At 44.8% G+C, this 18,100-nt stretch overlaps 1 protein-coding gene across 1 annotated transcript in view; it reads left to right on the top strand.

Moving 5' to 3' along the window:
- Window positions 1–17,230, top strand: part of LOC111154851 (OTU deubiquitinase 3) — a 28,321-nt gene extending 11,091 nt beyond the window's left edge. Inside the window, exons 3-8 of the mRNA XM_022514787.1 lie at window positions 1,310–1,422; window positions 5,926–6,048; window positions 9,134–9,265; window positions 9,757–9,853; window positions 10,979–11,163; window positions 12,160–17,230. Coding sequence (XP_022370495.1) covers window positions 1,310–1,422; window positions 5,926–6,048; window positions 9,134–9,265; window positions 9,757–9,853; window positions 10,979–11,163; window positions 12,160–12,336 — 827 coding nt within the window. The 3' untranslated portion in view covers window positions 12,337–17,230. The remainder of the gene's footprint in view (window positions 1–1,309; window positions 1,423–5,925; window positions 6,049–9,133; window positions 9,266–9,756; window positions 9,854–10,978; window positions 11,164–12,159) is intronic.
- Window positions 17,231–18,100: the final 870 nt, after the last annotated feature.

Genomic DNA, 18,100 nt, shown 5'->3' with positions numbered 1-18,100 from the left:
TTTTTTTTTTTTTTTTTTTTTTTTTTTTTTTTTGATTTTTAAAAATGTATTAGAGAGAGAGAGAGACAGTGAGAGCGGGAACACAAGCAGGGGGAGTGGGAGGAGCAGGAAGCCCAATGCGGGGCTCATTCCCAGGACCCTGGGATCATGACCTGAACCGAAGGCAGACGCTTAACGACTGAGCCACCCAAGAACCCGATACCCTCTTCTGATATCAACTGCAAATTGGGGGTTTCCCAGAACTAGGCTCAGGTTCAATAATTTGTTAGAAGGACTCAGAACTCACTGACGGTGGTTATACTCATAGTTACAGTTTTTTGCAAGGAAAGGATATGGATCAAAATTAGCCAAGGGCTAGAGTCAGGGAAGGTTACACAATCACAGAATACTGTCAGCCAGGGAGCCCCCTGACTTCCGCGTTTGGATTACTGGGGCCTCATTACGTAGCTATTATTGATTGACTGCCTAGGTGGTTGCTCTCAGTATCCAGCTCCCAGTCCCCCAGGTCTTCCTACCATCATGTGGCCAGAGAGGCCCACCATGAGTCACCTCATTAGTATAAACTCAAGTGGGGCCAAGGGGCCCATCATCCTTTCACGTGGGAAATTTCAAGGGTTTAGAGGCTATAACCTATGAGTCAGGGACAAAGGCCAGACCTCTCTGGGTGAGGCCAAGTTCCTTACTGTACATCCCTTCCCTGCGACACTTATGCATCAGCCTGTTTTCTTGTTGTTTGTCCCCCACTGCTTGTAGACTCCTTGAGCTCAGATTGTGACCAGCTGTGTAACGGAGTGGCCAAGAGCCAGGGCTTGGAATCAGGCTGCCTGGGATGCAGTCTCTGCTCTGCCATGTACTGGCTCTGTGACCTTGGGCTCAGTTACAAACTGCTCTACCTGGAGGATGGTGTGCATGATGCTGTCTCTTTCAGAGAGTTTTGAGGATTAAAAATAATAATCCGGAAGTGAGTAGAGCCATGCTTAACACCTAATCACACTCATTAATGCAAACTGAAGGTTACTCTGGTTGTTCCGTTTCCAGTCTTACAGAGTTAGGCATATAGGAAACAGTCAGTAAGTAGTTAATGAGGGAAGAAATGACTCCTTTCTTTATGAATGATTGGTACTCTTCCGAGTAGCAGACGACATACTGTGCAACCAACTGAATTCCTGGTTGTGACAGAGCTTACGGATTTCTCAGATGGATCCTTCTGTTTCATACTATTTGGAACTAAGCAAATACCAAAGCATGCTTGCACTTGGATTTTTCCATTCCAAAGAGTTCATTTTCCTCTCTCTCCTGTTTTGTGCAGTGGCCAGTTTGGCAAAGCCTGGAACCTTTGCTGGCAATGATGCAATCGTAGCCTTTGCAAGAAATCATCAGTTGAATGTGGTGATTCATCAACTTAATGCCCCTTTGTGGCAGGTAGGTCACCTACTGGGGGACTTGTCTTAAGCTCTTACTTATAAATTAGCATTGGGGGTGTCCAGAGATGGTGATACTGAACTGTACAGGGTCACTTGGACTGCTGGCCTAACCACAGATGGGAAGCTGCCAGTGGCTTTGAATTAAACCCCGTGCTATGTACATAGGGAGTCTGAAGTATAAGGCACAGACCTTTAGAAGGTTAACAGTATTATTCAGCAGGGTGCTGGGGTTGCAGGAGGGCACTCGTGATGAGTACTGGGTGTCCTATGGAAGTGTTGAGTCACTGAATTGTACATCTGAATCTAATACACTGTTAACTAACTTGACTTTAAATAACAACTTAAAAAATATATATTATTTAGCAGTCAGTTAACGGGGTAATTTGAGGGCCGACAGCCTAATATGGAAATACTTTAGATCATGTTGTAGAAAATAGTAAAGTGGGAATCCAGAGGATTCGGGCCTACAAATTCCGGTTGGAGGTATGCCTAACCCACGTGTATGTTTTGTTTTTTTATGTGGAGGGAGACAAAAACCAAATGCACTCAGTAAGTGTTGCTAAAAAGTGTGTTCTGAACAGCAAAATATATTTCATGGTCTAGGATGTCAAGCTCTGTTCTGTGCTCTGCCCAGCCACACAGAATGGTTTTAGTGGTTTTTCTACAGCAAATAAGATTTTAACAACACGTACTCGGTGTGGTCCCCCGGCCCGTGTCATGAAGTACTTGTCCGTTCACCTGTTTTCACCTTTCATTACCTTTGGTATCCTAAATTAACCTCATCTCCTCCAAACAGTCCATCAAACCAAATGTTCTGGAGTATGGAAAGCCACAAGTCAGGGGGAAAGTGTCTCTAGGCTACCATCCCCTTACTCTTCATCCTTGCATTCGGAGAACTGCTTTTCCCGTTGTGGCTCCACTCCTAAAAACTATGCATAGGATTTCTGTTAGTCCTCTCTTCTTCCCTTCACTTCCCCATTTCTAAGTTGTTTTTTTTTAATTAGCTAAAACATGTTAATCATAGAAAATTTTGAAACTTCAGAAAAGCCCATAAAAGGAAGTAAAAATCACCCAGAGTGTCATATTATGCAGAGATTATTACTGTTAACATGTTAGTGTGTATCCGTGGCGTTCATGTGCACTGTTTGCCGAACCTGGAAAAGAGACACATCACAGTGGTCTCATACCTGTTTGAAGCCCATCTGCGCACACGGAGATGCGTCTGTGTGCACACGTACACACTTCTTACACATCTCTCTGATTATTTTCATAAAGGCAATGATGACCTTTCTTCCCCTCGTTTTTTAAATATACCACCTGCACGTACGTATTTCTTTGTAAATTGCTTGTGTCTAGCCTTTCCTCATTAAAAATAAAGTCTATAGAGACAGTTTACATATAGCAAAATTCATCCTTCTCTGACGTGTACTTCTGTGTGTTTTGACAAACAAAGTCACGTCGCTACCACCGTTGTCAACATACAGATTATTTCCATGACTCCGAAAAGTCACCTCATGGCCATTTGCAGTCAGAGTTCCCTCTCCCCCCATCCCTTGCCTCTTGTAACACTAATGTCATTTATCTCTTACAATTTTGCCTTTTCAGAATGTCCTATTAATGGAAGTATGTAGTCTTCTGCATCTGTCATAATATCCTTTAATGAAATTCTCTTAGAGCGGAATAAACGGGATACTCATGGGTTGGTGCAAGATGTAGGGACAGGGCGGGGGGACAGTGACTGTACATATTTTGTTTTGGGGCAGTTTTGTCAGGTGGACCAACACCAGGGAACACGATCATATTTTCCGAGATTCTCTCTTTCTAAGGTTGGTCTTACAACCAAGAATACTGGTTACTGGTTCCATGGTCTCAGTTTTTGGTCATTAAAGTTTTACTGTTTAGCAGAAGTCATCGAGATCATTTGAATTTATAGCATAATGACCCTATTCTTGATGAAAAATAATCTGGGCCAACTTAGTAACCACAGTCTCCCTTTCCCTCCATTGAGAACTGTTTTTACAGATTTTATTTATTTATTTGAGAGGGGGGGAGAGTGTGAGTGTGTGTGCGTGGGGAGGGAAGGAGCAGAGGGAGAGGGACAAGCAGACTCCGCACTGAGTGCAGAGGTTTGATTCCATGACCCTGAGATCATGCCCTGAGCTGAAGTTAAGATCGGATGCTTAACCGACTGTGCCACCCAGGAACTCCAATAACTTTTTTTGTTTGTCTTATTTTTATTTTTTAAAAAGATTGTATTTATTTATTTGACAGAGAGATAGAGAGCACAAGTAGGCAAAGCGAGAGGGAGAAGCGGACTCCCCACCAAGCAGGGAGACCGATGCGGGATCATGACCTGAGCCAAAGGCAGCTGCTTAACTGACTGAGCCACCCAGGCTCCCCTAACTGTTTTTTTTAGTTTTTTTTTTATTACCTAGGTAGTTGTGGAAGATAATTCTGCATAGTTAGAATTTTTTTTCCACATATATTTCTGTAGTATTCTTTTTCATGGATTGCTAAACACTGAAAGTATATGTTTTGGTTTTTTGTTTTGTTTTTTTGAAAGTATATGTTTTTAAAATAAATATAATTGCTGTATAATGGAACTGTGCACTGGATCTCCTCCATCTTCCCACTCCCCTTTGAAGCATCTTATAAAACTTCTTAAAAATTTATTTATTTATTTGACAGAGAGAGATCACAAGTAGGCAGAGAGGCAGGTGGGGGTGGGGATGAGGAAGCAGGCTCCCTGCTGAGCAGAGAGCCCGATGCAGGACTCGATCCCAGGACCCTGAGATCATAACCTAAGCCAAAGGCAGAGGCTTCCTACTGAGCCACTCAGGTGCCCTGGATCTTAGAAAATTTAAGAATTGAAACTGCATTGGTTGCTACTATCTGGGGTAAGAGCTCTTGCATGAATAATGAGTAGACTTGTATTCACAACATCGAGACGCTGAAACCTGCATTTTTTCCCTCGTTACAAATGGAGTATGTGCTTCTGTGAAGAGTGTAGACATGTGTAGTATAGAAAGTGAAAATCCTCTGTAATCTCTTTCCCCCTGAACATCACAGTTAACAATTTGGTGACTATTCCAGTTATTTTCTCCTATCCATACTGTGTGTATATTACTATTATTTAAATATGTACGTATTTTAGGGACAATGTCATTCAAAGATTCTAATCAACTAGTTTCCTTTTCCATTACTCTTCCTGGAGATTTAATTTATAATTGCTTTAACCCCTCCCAAGAGAGATAATTGGTACTTGCTCTATTATATGTCAAAACCAGACTCTCTGTATTTTGAGACCTAAGTATTCCACCTGGAGGAAATTTCCATGGTTCTGATCTCTAGACTTGTGTGGTTCCGGCTTTTGTTGTGTTTTAGACCATAGATACTGTTTGAATTAATGGCAGAATCTTACTACCTATGACTTTCAGTAAAAACAAGAAGAGGTGCTGATGTTTTGGTGTTTAACAAAGAAACAGTTACTGGGCTTTTTAAGGGACAGATTCAGAATTACTTCAGAGTTTCTGTGGAGGTGGTGGTTTCTTGGGGGCGTACCCAGCCTGACCCTCAGGGCTTCTGTACAGCACAACTTCAGGGAAGACCGTTCTTGTCGGGCTGCGCTCCGTGGGCACCATTCGCATGGCGTGCTTTGGAACAGTGCCTTCATCATTGGGCCACGCAGTAGTACTGCTTGACAGTATCACGTTTTGTTTTGAATTTGGTTTAAGTGAGATTTTTGAATTTGTTCTTGTTAATTTTTGAATTTGTTCTTGTTAATTTCTTAGTATGCAGTTGATGGAAAATGCTATTTTTGTTTTAACAATGGGTGGATTTACTCTGAGTGTCAGGTCCCTCATTTTTGTAGTCCCCTTTCAAGGTCTTGGGAGGGGTTATAGCAATTTAATATTTGTAATTTTGTATTCTTTTCCTCAAAGAGGGCCCCAGGTTGTTTGAGCTTCAAACTGAACAAATCTGTCTCAGCCCCTGGGCCTTCCACCCTGGAAAGGGCCTGTGCATGGAGGGGCTGAGGGGTGCAGAAGCCTCTGAAACATAAGCTGCTCTAACTTCCTCGTAAATCTGCTCTGGCTTTTGACTATATTTTTTTATGTGGGTGGATTTCGATATAGTTACACATTAAGCAGTTTGAAGCCTATGTAACATGGGTGGGAGAAAGAGAATTCAGAAGTTACTTAAGCATTTTTTTTTTTTTTTAAGAGAAAATCTTTCCTTTATTTTTTTCCCCACAAATTAAATCAGAGGCTGAAAACACAGGGCCCAGAGTCCAGGTGTGCAGCACCAAATCTCTCGTCGCAGCAGATGGTTGTCCTGTATCTGTTCTTCCGGCCCTGCCCTCTGGCATATCCCAGCCTATCCTGAATTCATGTGTGCATAGAGCCTGCTGACTGGGCTTCCTGGACAACCCAGGGGGCCTTTCCCTCCCAGACTTGACACCATCCAGATCCTCGCCGGCATCTGTCTCCCCTTTTGCCTGCAGATTCGTGGCACAGAGAAGAGCAGTGTGAGGGAGTTACATATCGCATATCGGTGCGGAGAGCACTATGACAGTGTTCGGAGGCTGAATGACAACTCGGAAGCCCCTGCACACCTCCAGACAGATGTGAGTGAGGCCCCTGTTTTCTTCTGTGTTCTCAGCCCTGGTGGAACCGGGTCAAGAGCTGTGTGCCCTGGGAGCTAAAAACCAGTGATTTTTTTTTTTTTTTAAGATTTTATTTATTTATTTGAGAGAGAGAGCGAGAGCATGAGTGGTGGGGAGGGGCCGGGGAGAGGGAGAGAGAGAATCTAAAGCAGATTCCGCGCTGAGTGTGGAGTCCGACCTGGAGCTCAGTCCCGTGACCTGGAGATCCTAACCTGAGCTGAAACCAAGAGTCTAACATTTCAACTGACTGAGCCATCTAGGTACCCCCCAAACCAGTGATGTTTTATGTTTTTCTGTTTAATTGACTTTTTGGGTGATCCTTAGGAGCATTTCCTACATATGGATCTTGCTAATTTTTTGCAGAGTTTATTCTTAAGTATTTTGTGTTTTTGTTTCTATTATAAGGAAAGGATCTTCTTCTTTTTCTGTTTCCTAGCTAGTTATCATTTGTATATATGAGAGTAATTAACAAAATGTTAATTATGTGTGCACCCAGCTATCATGCAGAATTCTGTCTTTTTTAAAAATTCAGGTAAAATTCACGTAACATAAAATTAACAATTTTATTTTTTAATTTTTTTTAAAGACTTTATTTATTTGACAGACGGAAATCACAAGTAGGCGGAGAGGCAGGCAGAAAGAGGGGTAAGCAGGCTCCCTGCTGAGCAGAGAACCTGATGCGGGGCTCGATCCCAGGACCCTGAGACCATGACCTGAGCTGAAGGCAGAGGCTTAACCCAGTGAGCCACTCAGGTGCCCCCAAAATTAACCATTTTAGAGATTTTTAAAGTATGCACCATGCCCAGCATGCAGCCCAATTTAGGGCTCAAACTCAGGATCTTGAGATCAAGACCTGAGCTGAGATCAAGTGTTGGACACTTAACTGACAAGACCACCCAGGTGCCCCCAAATTAACCATTTTACAATGTACAGTTTAGTGCCACTGATACACCGATAAAGCTGTGCATCTCCTTCCTCCATCCAGCTCCAAAACATTTTCCTCACCCCAGAAGGAGACCGCGTGCCCATGAAGCAGGTCACTCCCCATTCCTTTCCTCCCTCAGCCACCACCAATCTGCTTTATGTCTCTATGGGTTTATCAGTTCTGGACGTTTTATATAAATGGGATCATACAATATGTGGGCTTTTGTGACTGACGTATGTCACAGCAGCACGTTTTCAGGATTCGTTCATTTTGTGGCAGGTGTCCATACTTCCTAAGACTGAATAATACCGCACCGTGTGGATAGAGCCCATTCATTTAGCTCTTCATCTGTCGATAGGCATCTGCGTTATTTCCACTTTAGGCTCTTGTGAATAGTGCTGCAATGAATATTTGCGTATAGCGTTTCAGTCCCTGTCTTCAGTCTTTTAGATACATATCCGGGAGTAGAATTGCTAGGTCATATGTTTAACTTCTTGAGGAACTGCCGCACTGTTTCCACACTGGCTGCGTGTCTGACGTACTGTCAGCAGTGTGTTCCGGGTTCCACTTTCTCCACACTCTTAACCAACACCTGCTATTTTTCCTTCTTTCTCTTTTAAATTATGGCCATCCTACCAGGTAGGAAATGCTGTCTCCTGGTTTTGATCTGCATTTCTGTAATGGTTAATGCTGTAGAGCATCTTTTCATGTGTTCGCTGGCTATTGTGTGTCTTTGGAGAAATGTCTGCTCACGTCCTTTGCCCATGTTTTAACTGTGGTATTTGTGCTTTTGTTGTTGAATTGTAAGAGTTCTTTATATATTTTGGATACTAGATTCTTGTAAGTATATGATTTGCCAGAATTCTTTCTGTTTGTGATAGTTTTTTGGTTGATTCTCTTGGGTTTTTTTTTTTTTTCTTTTAGGTATAGAATTATATCATCTGCAAATAGTGGTAATCTTTCTTCTTTCCAATTTTATACTTCTGGTTTTTTTTTTTTTTTTTTTTTTTGGCGGGGAAAGGGCTAATTGCTTTTTGCTATTGCCAAAACATTGTTAAATAATCATGCGAGTGAAATGTCTATTGAGCTCCTTACTTTAACAGAACTGAAGCATCAGTGTACGGATTTACCATGGTTATTTAACTACCTATACACTGAAACCCTCAGGTTTCCAGTCACTCACCACCATTAGTAGTGCTGTGGTGAGCACTTTCACATAAACCCTTTCTAAAGTTGACATTATTTGACATTATGTCCTCTGGATATATTTTAAAGACTGGCCAAGTTGTTTGGGTGTAATTTTACAATAGATCGCTTCGTGCTGGAAGGAATGGACTGCACACTGCTGGATTCCGCTTATGCTTTTACAGGCAAACAAGTAAGAATTTGTCCTTGCCTGTTTCCCATCTCCCTGTGTTAGCAGAAGTGAAGAGAGAAGGTGATTGAGCAACCGCAGAGCGACGATTTTTAGCTATTGTGCAGTAAGCTTAGGTTGGAAAGGCCTCGCGGATACCAAACGAACTGCTCTTTCTGTTTTTAGGATTTGGATTGCCAGGTTCTCTTGCACGTGGTGGTATGCCTGTGATTAGGTGAGGTCAGATGAGGTTAGAGGAGACACGCCCACCTGTGACTGTCCAGCTGGGACAGGAACTTCAGCACACCAAGACTTGATGATGATCAGATAGGGCCTTGGGACCCAGGTGAGGGATGTATGAATGTTTCTTCAGGACAACTTGTCCTGCTGCAGAAGCTTATCAGTTGAGCTTCTGTGACTAAACTCCTAGCTCTGGCGATCAGCTGAGACAACGTGTGCTGTTCAAGTCAGCGGTCATTGCCAGATTGTTGGTGTCTAGAAACGATGTAGGAGCTCTAATGCCCTTCTTCCTGAGCAGTTTATCCTATATCTTGGGCCTTTCTTTTTAACACTTCTTTTATGGTCTGGAGTATCCGTATCTGGATGAAATTTAGCCTAGTCATTGCTATACCCTGAAGATTGCTCCTGGAATCTTCTCCCCGTCAATAACTACTAGAATGATTTTGAGATTAAAGTGTCTTCCTATGTGGAAGATTCTGAACCTAATTTGCATGTTCCATGATTATTACTCTTTATATTTCCTTTAGTTTCAGATGCTTCATCAAGATGAGTCAAATAAAAGGGAAAAGGTCAAGACGAAGGGTGTTGACTTTGAGGATGACCTGAGAGGTGAAGTAGAAGATGCTGTCCAGAAGGTCTGCAATGCGACTGGATGTTCAGTGAGTATTTCTGTCCTGTAGTAATAATGGTGCATGAACAAGCATTGCTGGGCCGAGTTTTCCTGCCAGTTTCGTAGCCCCAGTGTAGGATGCCCACACCTGATGGGCTGAGCAAGATTCATGATGTTTGTGGCTCATCAGATCAAGTGAGATGACCTAAGGAGAGCTGCTTATTCACTTGTCTCTTATTTGCTAGATTTTACCCAGTATTGCTCAAAACCCTAAGGAGGTGTGTGGGTTTTTTGTTTTTCTTTTTCTGACTGGCTTTTACACTAGTAAAAGTGCAGTTTTATATAAAGGAACTTATTTATATTAAATAGTTATTTCAAGTGACCAGCCTTATTGAAAATTAAGGCATCTCCTAAATGGAAAAGGTCTTGAAGCCACGCCCTGATTCTCACCATTAGCTCTTCTCACGTATCAGGTTGTTGACGTGGAGGTAGGTAGAAGAGTCTACCCAGTCTTGACGTGTTCCTTTGTTTCTTGGATAGGATTTTAATTTGATAGTCCAGAACCTGGAAGCCGAAAATTATAACATTGAATCTGCAATAATTGCCATGCTTCAGATGAACCAGGGGAAAAGAAATAGTGAGTCCATGATTGATATTTCTATGCTTTCAAAATGGTTGTGTTGGTGACTTTTCAAATGTTTAATTTTTATCAAGGCACAGGTAGTGATTATACTGCCATTTATCACTTTCTGCATGTGGGCATGTTTTACAAGGCGTTGGCCCTGCCTCAGGGAGGAGATAATCTGGAGTTGGGGAGAGAGGGGCAGAGGGGAGACAGGGAAACCAGCATAATAATTCGTACTAGTGGGGGTACAGAGAACCAGGGGGTACATGGAAAGGCCACTTAAGCTGGTCTTGGAGGGATGGAGAGTTCAGGGAGGACTTTATTCTTTTTGAAAGAGGAATCCCTTATAATAAAAAAATGATAACTGAAATAGACTAGAGAGAGAAATAACTGAGTTTTCTAATGGAAATATATAGATAACTAGTATCCATCAGCTGGTGATAAATTAGAATTTTGTTTTACTTGAACTGGGTTTAATTCTGTGACTCAGAAGATGGAAAACAACAACAACAAAAAGACACAGTCTTAGTGTCCTCACAAGTTATTCAGAATGATTTTGGTACATATTGCCGGATAGGTGCCAGGTTCTGCTCCCAGCATGACAGTTTTCTATGTGTTTGGATATTTTCTTCTTTATATATTTGCTGTGCTTTCTCAGAAAGCTGCGAGTAACTTGGTCTTTGTGACGTTAAAACAGCACCATCCAGTATAGTGTGTAGTTGACATGTATGGCTGAGTGAGAGTAAGGAACTGAAGTTTCAATTTCATTGAACTTTAATCATTTTTAATTTAAATGGCTACCTATGGCTGGTGGCTGCTGTATTAGGCAGTACGGGTTTGGAGTCTGTTTCCTTTCTGGGTTTTGGGTGCAAATGAAAGACTTCCTCCTAAAAATGTGTTAAAAAGTGGTTTAATAAGACACTCTGCAGGTGGGAAGCTGATGATTAGGCTGGTCAGCAGGTTCTTTTTAAATTTATCTTCCAAATAGTACCAGTCATTCCCCACTGTGTTCCCCACTGTATTGACTTGATGTTAGAATTTTGCTTCAAGGAAACTTGCTCTCTTTGGAGTTACGCATTGTTAGATTGTGTAACTGTCTTAGGTTCTCAATTTTAATAAAATACCTTTCTTTGGAAGATGCAGAGGAGAACCTTGAGTCCAGCGGCCAAAGTCTGAAGCCATGTGGCCCTTTATGGGAGGAGGGCAGCAGTGGCACCAGGCTCTTTGGAAATCAGGGCTTAAATGAAGGCAGAACTGACAACAATAAAGAGCGGGCCAGCCCTAGTGAAGAAAACAAAGCAAATAAAAACCAGCTCCCAAAGGTATGAAAGATGGGCTCGCAAGGGCCAGTGGTGGGCGGCGGTGATTCAGTGGCAGTGGTGGGAACTGGGAGCTCATCTTAGTGCGTCATTGTTTTCTGGTGGTTTGAAAGTAGTTATTGCAGAAAAAATGGGAAGTGCATAAGGGGGCATCGAGAAGCAGAATGAGAACCTTGCTTGTCCAGTTTGCTGCGTGCAGTGACGAATAGAGGTGGGCCCGGCTGTGCTGCTCTGTGTACACACATACAGCCTCCCTCCCCGCCCAGTGTTCCTGTGCGTCCAGGTGCTGCCCGGTTAACCCGTATTATACCATAAATGCCGTCATCTTCACTGAAGAACTTTGTGTGTAAATCTTTGTATTTTACATTAGTTTTTTGTGTGGCTAGAGTCCCAGAAGAGGAATGGATAGGTTAAAGGGTATGGACATTTGAATCTTTTTAAGGCTTTTTGATAAATTGTCAGATGTTTCCTGGAAGGGTTGTCTGTCTCTCTACCCGCCCCTGACTCCTGCAAGTAGTATATGGTACCATTGCTTTTACGGAATTGGGAATTCCTTTTAAAGATTTTTCACCAAGCAGTTCTGAGCCCCAAATGCAGCATAATGTCAAAAGCCACAGGCAGTGGTAAAAATGCAGTAAAAGCTGCTGAGGGTTTTATTATGGTTACTGGGGCATTAAATTATGTAGAGACAGGGGCCCTCTGGCATGTTTGAGCATTATGTCGTGCAGGACTGGGGTTCATGTTTCTTAGGTCATTGTGTATTGGATTTTGAGAAGAATGGAATTTATTTCTTTTGCTAGCTCAGCAAGGAGATAGAAATTTAAATGTAAATTGGAGCTGTGATGGGAAAGACATCACTTCTGGTCTGTTAGGTGGGTTTTCTCTGTTCTCGCTGAGAAGCAGCCCATGACCCTTGGATCTGTCCGTGCCCCATGTGTCCCCTCGGCAGGTGCCACCTGAGTCCGCTGTGCGGGCAGCTCACGCGGCCTTCTCTTTCAGGTCACCAGCAGACAGAGGCGGGAGCAGCAGCGACTGGAGAAGAAGAAGCGACAAGAGGAGAGGCACCGTCACAAGGCCCTGGAGAGCAGGAGCGGCCACAGGGACAGCAGCCGAAGTGAAGCGGATGCGAACACGCAGGTCACCTTGGTGAAGACCTTTGCCGCTCTCAACATCTGACTCTCTGGCCTTCTGGGAGCTGCGAGGAGCGGATGGAAAAGGAGCGCCGCATAGCAGGCTCCCCAGGGAGGCCGACCTCTCACAAAGTGACGTGCAAGCCCCCAGACTCACACACAAGCTCGTACACTGAGTTAGTCTCCTTTCAGGCTGCCTCTGTTTTGCTCAGACTTTTGTTAGTGGTGTGTTCTGTCTGATGAACGTTCAGTGAAGCCATTCATGTTCTGCAATTAAAACTTCGAGTCCTAGGGTTGGATAGTTAGTTCGGGCAAAAACCTTTTAGGTGTGGTTTTATTTGCCTTGGAAAATCAGAGTTCAGTGACTCTGGGACTTTTCCTGAGCACTTGGGGTGAGTTTTGCTGTAATTGTTCATGAAGTAGTTTAGATTAGTTGCTAGAAATTCAGAACAACAAGTTTCCTTTGTTTTCCTTTCATTTTCAAGCTGATATTCACATATGGGATAGTTTGTAAACAGTCTTCAACTCAGGAACATGTTTAGATTTAATTTTCTACTAGTCCAAGTTAATCAGAAATTAATTCAGGAAGTATTTTTCCCAAAGTAATAGGATATGAGGGTTGCGGCCTGTAGTCAGGGTGGAAATTCAACAGCTACGTTTCTCTCCTTCCTGACTCTGAGGCTGTTTCAGGTGGGATGCAGGTGCTGAGTTTGCTTGTGCGCACGCCTTCTCAGAAACGCGCCCGATGCTGATTAGGCCCGGACTTTGCTGGAAAAGTGGTAGTGGTGTTGAGGTTTTGGTACTTGTTTCTTGACAAAGAGAAGGTGGCATGTTACTGCTTATGAGGTAATCCTGAGCTTCTGATCGTATGGAGAGCATAACCCAGGGTTATAAAGGGAGAAATGAAGAGAGTCCAGTCTTTGTCTGCAGAGACTCTAAGGAGTTACTTGATTTTGTGTGGGCAGAGGTCTGGAAGAATAACTAAAGCTTTTCAGGTTCACCTTTTAAATAATTAACTGTTTTCTTCTTCACTGTTCTAGACTTAGATACCTTCAGAGAAGTAGTTTGACCTAATGCTCAGTTTTCTTAATGTTGTGAAAATGGAATCCCATAAAATGCTGCATTTCTTTCTTTCTGTTCCAGCCCTATCTGGGATTTTGATGTCGGAAAAATTCTTCCGCACTTTAGCACTTGTCAGGGACTCAGGTTAGCCCAACAGGACAGAGGCCATGGAATGACTCCACAGTTCTGACATGGATTTGGGAGGTGGAGAGGGGTCATTCCTAAGACTGGTAGGTGGGTGTGAACTTTTAACCTAGAACGTATGAACTGGACAGTTGTGGACAGTCTTGGCCTTTTGGGGACCCCGTATTTGGACAGATAAATTCTGCCAAATGAAGGTAAATTAGTTACTTCTCCACCTCAGATTTCAAAATTATAACTGTTCCAAGGACAAGGGAAAACAATAAAAACCTTTTGACTGAATGGATGTACCATTGTCTGGGCTGGGCCTGGATTCACTGAATTGCTTTTATCAGCAGATGATTTGCTTTCTTCAGTTTTAATGATGTGTTTTAATTTTTTGTTTGTTGACTTTGGTGACTTTTTGTAGTTGGAGCACCTGTGGTTTCTTGGAACTGCTCTTAGGCCATTGCAATTTGGGCTTCTTCCTGGTACAGGGCTCTGTAATAGTCAGCAGATTTGGAAAGTGCCGAGCATGATTTCTTTGCACATCGTGGAGTCCTGAGTCTGAGGCTCTTGTGCTCAGTCCCCGCGGGTGCAGGGGCTCTGATGCCTTCTGTTTCCAAGGGAGTGAGATCCAGTGCTTAACGGATCGATCGTCCTCTTGGCTTTTGACTCTGGACACTTTCCTGACTGTGGTTGATCTTTCCTGAGCGAGCACTCTTTCTCGTCCGTCCGGTAGGCCTAGAGGGCAAGAGACCAGATCCTCTCAGGAAGGTCAAGATGTGGTTTTGGAAACTCAGCAGGATTAGGAATCTGAAATAACCATAAGGGATACCCCCGTCAGGAGCAATAGAATTGCTCTATTTACCTGGTTAGTGAAGGTGGCCTTGGGCCCTGTTGGGTTTTAGAAGATTAACTAGAAGCTGCTAAGAAGTTATTAAGGAATATTGGGCACGCTTGTTAACAAATTACCAAATTCTGATAATAGACTTCAGCATTTCTGGGGTAAGATAACAGTGGTTTTAAAAACTAATCTGGCTTCGGGAATTTTCTCTTACTACCATTTCATAGTTTTGCAGTTAAAATTGGTCTGCGTTTAAAACGTTAGTTATTAGGAGTGGGTACACGTATTCGACTTTAGTGATCTCGCGCTAAGCGTGTGAGTTGCGGCTTTCCTGCCTCAGTGTCGCTGAGGGATGAGGTAGGCGGGTCCGCGCACCTGGTTGCCTCGTAGGCACTTGAAAGTTACTTTATTGGCGGCCAGCGTGGAGGCCCGGGGTGTTTGGCTCTGGGCTGACTGTTGTTGGAACTCTCATCCCCAGCGCGGTGACTCACGTGCACCCCACGTTAGGAGGCGCGTGTTGCTTACTGAGCCTCTGGGCTGCATCTTGGTCGTTAGAAGTTAACGTTACCTGGGGCTGTCTCGGGAGCCTTTAGTGAGGTCAGGAGAAGGGGATGGGGCAGTGGTCTGTAGCTGCTTATTCGTCTTAGAAACTGTATATAAAGGTTTTATGGATTTTAAAATAAGATTTTCTAAAGGTCAAAATACATAAAATTTTAGTGGCAACAGCTTTGTACTAGAGAGGTAGATGTATTCAAGCAACCTAGAACCACACCTTCTAAATCACATAGTTGCCATCAGGAGGTGTTCGAGAGAACGCGTATGCACGTGTAATTTTCCGTAGCGCGCACATATGCTTTCTGGAGCATAGCCTGCTTGAGGGATGGTGGCAGAAAGCAAGATCTTCGATATCAGCGGAGGTGGTTGTCTGTATTTTCTTTTATAAGCTCTGAAAACACTTCCAAACCTGTTTTGATCCCGAGGGCTTGTGAAGTGGGGTCTCCCTTGCGGGGCGGCTCTAGTGGGCGTCACGGGAACCTTCAAGTTGGTCATCGGTAGCGCCCTGCCTCCTCTCCCTGGCATTTACAATGTGAAATGACACAGTCCTGGGCGAGGGGGGCCCCGTGACGTCGGGGAGAGCCGCTCACTCGTTAAGTAGGTCGGCATCGAGGGACTTCGGCGCTGAACTGTCCTCGTGGTGAGTCCCTGTCGTCGATGTGCAGTTTCTCTCATTCTGAGAAACTTCAGACTCTGCCCGGGTTTTACTGGGTCTACGTAGAATGCTGTCAGTTTACTTCTGTGAAATGGTCCGCTCGAACGTGCAGTCGGTTCCCGGAAACTGGGATTTCTAGTCCACGCTGACTAACGGTCTCCCTGAGTCAAAGGAAGAAAATGGAGCGCTTGGTCTCCGTGGGTCACATCTGGGGCCGTCGCTGACTCCCATTTTGGGCAGACACGTGGCTCTTCACCTTTTTACCTTTTTACCTCAAGGCTCTGTCTGTCTGTAGCAAACGTCTAGATTCAGAGTCTGCTGCTGTTCTCCCGTTTTCAGTCTTCACTGTCCACCTCCGCGTTCAGAGCAGGCGTGGCTGAGACTCTGGGGCCTTCCGACAGTTGTTCGGAGGTCATTGAATAATGGCACTTTTTTACGACCTGTGTTTTCCTGACTCTAAAGCAGATTGTGTTTTTCTGCTGACACTGAAGCGAAGGTCTTCTAGATGACGTGTTTAGGGAAATCTGCTGCCATATACTAGAGGGAGAATGAGTAACTGGAATGAGGCGGAGGTGGTGACACCCCCCCGCCCCTCACAGGGCCCGGCCCCCGGGGAATTGATGGGCCTGCGGGCTGCCTCGCTCTGCTCAGGCCCCAGGTGATGCTCCTGGTGACCTCAGGCTCTTAGCCATGTCTTCTAAGCTTACTAGTCTCTCTCTGCTAGTTAGGGGTGCTTTGTAGCTTGGTTAAAATGGTTAGAGTCCTTGCAGAGTTACCGGAGAAGGGGCTGCAGTCGTGAAGAACGTTTCTGTAAAGCACGAACTTCTGCGCGGTGGCTCAGTTTCCAGCAGGGCAGCCCCGTGTTCCAGAACGGCTGCTACTCCCTGTGCCTGTCGTCAGGTGGGCGACCATCCCTGGATGAAGCATGTGAGGGCTGCCCCTACCCCTGCGCACGTTAGCAGCCAGCAGGCCCCCGTGGCCAGCCGTCCGGGACAGTCACTGGGGCTCAGTCAGAAACCTCAGCCTGTGGTTTGAGCCCCTGGCACATCCCTTGACCAAAACTTGAAGAACACTATTGTGGGGCTGTCCGCCATGTTCCCACCCTCATTGTTCATTTTCCACGGCAGGAGGGCCCTCGGCCTCCCCAGCCACCCTTCCAGCAAGCTCCAGGACCACCGAGCTCAGTGAGAAGATGGAAGGAGCTGGGAGTTAGACTCAAGCCCTGCGTGTTCCTCTTGCTGGCGCAGAGGTGCCAGAGGGTGTGAACCCCCGGGAAAGAGCACAGGTGTGTCTCTGGGGAACACGGGCCTTCGCAGGCTCGGGAACCATCTCTTTTTTCTAATTGCACTATACTTGTCCTAGCTTCAGTCTGGAGATACTTAAGACCTCCATGGGGTCACAATCCTTAGACTTAGCAAGTCTTGCCTTATCTCTGGAGCTTGACGGGGAGAAATGTGACCATTGTCTGATGTCCATAGTTCATTTCCTCTCGGTGGTTTCTTTTCACAGATTGTGTTCATCTGAACCATTTTATTTTTATTTACCAAAGTACTGTACTTGGCTATTTGCAGTGTCTTCAAAACCAAATGTTTCTTTTTTGTGTGTTTTAATCTTCCATACTTGGTGCAATAGAAGCTGCAAAGATGTGCCACTTTATCTATGAAATGGAGTTTTGTATACCAATAAATTCTAGTTTAAAGACAAAGCTTCGCGTTGTTTTCGCCAGCGGGACCACCGTTTGAGTGCGTGAGACTGGGAGAGCATGCCAGCAAGTGGCCTTTTTAGAGGCCTTGGCATGGAAGAGGGAGGGCACGGTCATTTGGGTTCTCACCAGGCTTGGAGGAGCTGATGAGCTTCGGTACAGGTGGGTGCCACCACCGCACTCGATGGCAGAGCCGCCCTGAAGGATGGGGCGCTGACGGTGGGTGGATACCTAGGAATATCTCTGAGAATTTGGAGTTGTCTAAATACGGAGCAGCTTCTGTTGGCTGCCACTGTAGAGCTCTAAGGGTTGGTTTGACCCATGCTAGGAGGAAGCCAAGCCCACCAGACACGTGGGCAGCTGTGACTGGAGCACAGACACCTGGAGAGGTCCTCAGCAGGGGACAGGGCAGGGAGAAAAGCAGCTGCAGAAAACCAGTAGGTAGGGAAGTCTCCAGGGGGTCACAGGGGCCAACCCACACGAAGGCTCTGGCCAATCACGTGGTCAAGGCCGGTGCAATCTCATTGGGCCTTGCCACATCCTGGGAATTTTGGCCTCGAGACTCCCACTCTTTCTTTCTAATTTTGTACTCAAATTGGCTCCACAGTATCTTGATGCCAGAAAGTATCCAGTAGCACCCTGCATGAAAGGAAATGTGGCCACTGGCACAGACATTTCCCCATGGTCACGATCCTTGAGTGATTTTCGCCTCCGTCCATGACTGAGAGACCTCTGGGCGCACATTCCTGAGTCCGTGAGGCCTGGGGTCCGGATCCTGTCAACCCAATTGAGGATCTTTCTGAAAGCTCCTGCTAGAATCAAAGCGAAGTCCTGATTCAGGTGCTCCCTCAGCTGGATACTGTCCCTGG

The sequence above is a fragment of the Enhydra lutris genome, unplaced genomic scaffold (genome assembly GCF_002288905.1).
Source record: "Enhydra lutris kenyoni isolate GAN:26980312 unplaced genomic scaffold, ASM228890v2 scaffoldscaffold38, whole genome shotgun sequence".
NCBI lineage: Eukaryota > Metazoa > Chordata > Mammalia > Carnivora > Mustelidae > Enhydra > Enhydra lutris.
This window is presented reverse-complemented; position numbering and strand designations above follow the sequence as displayed.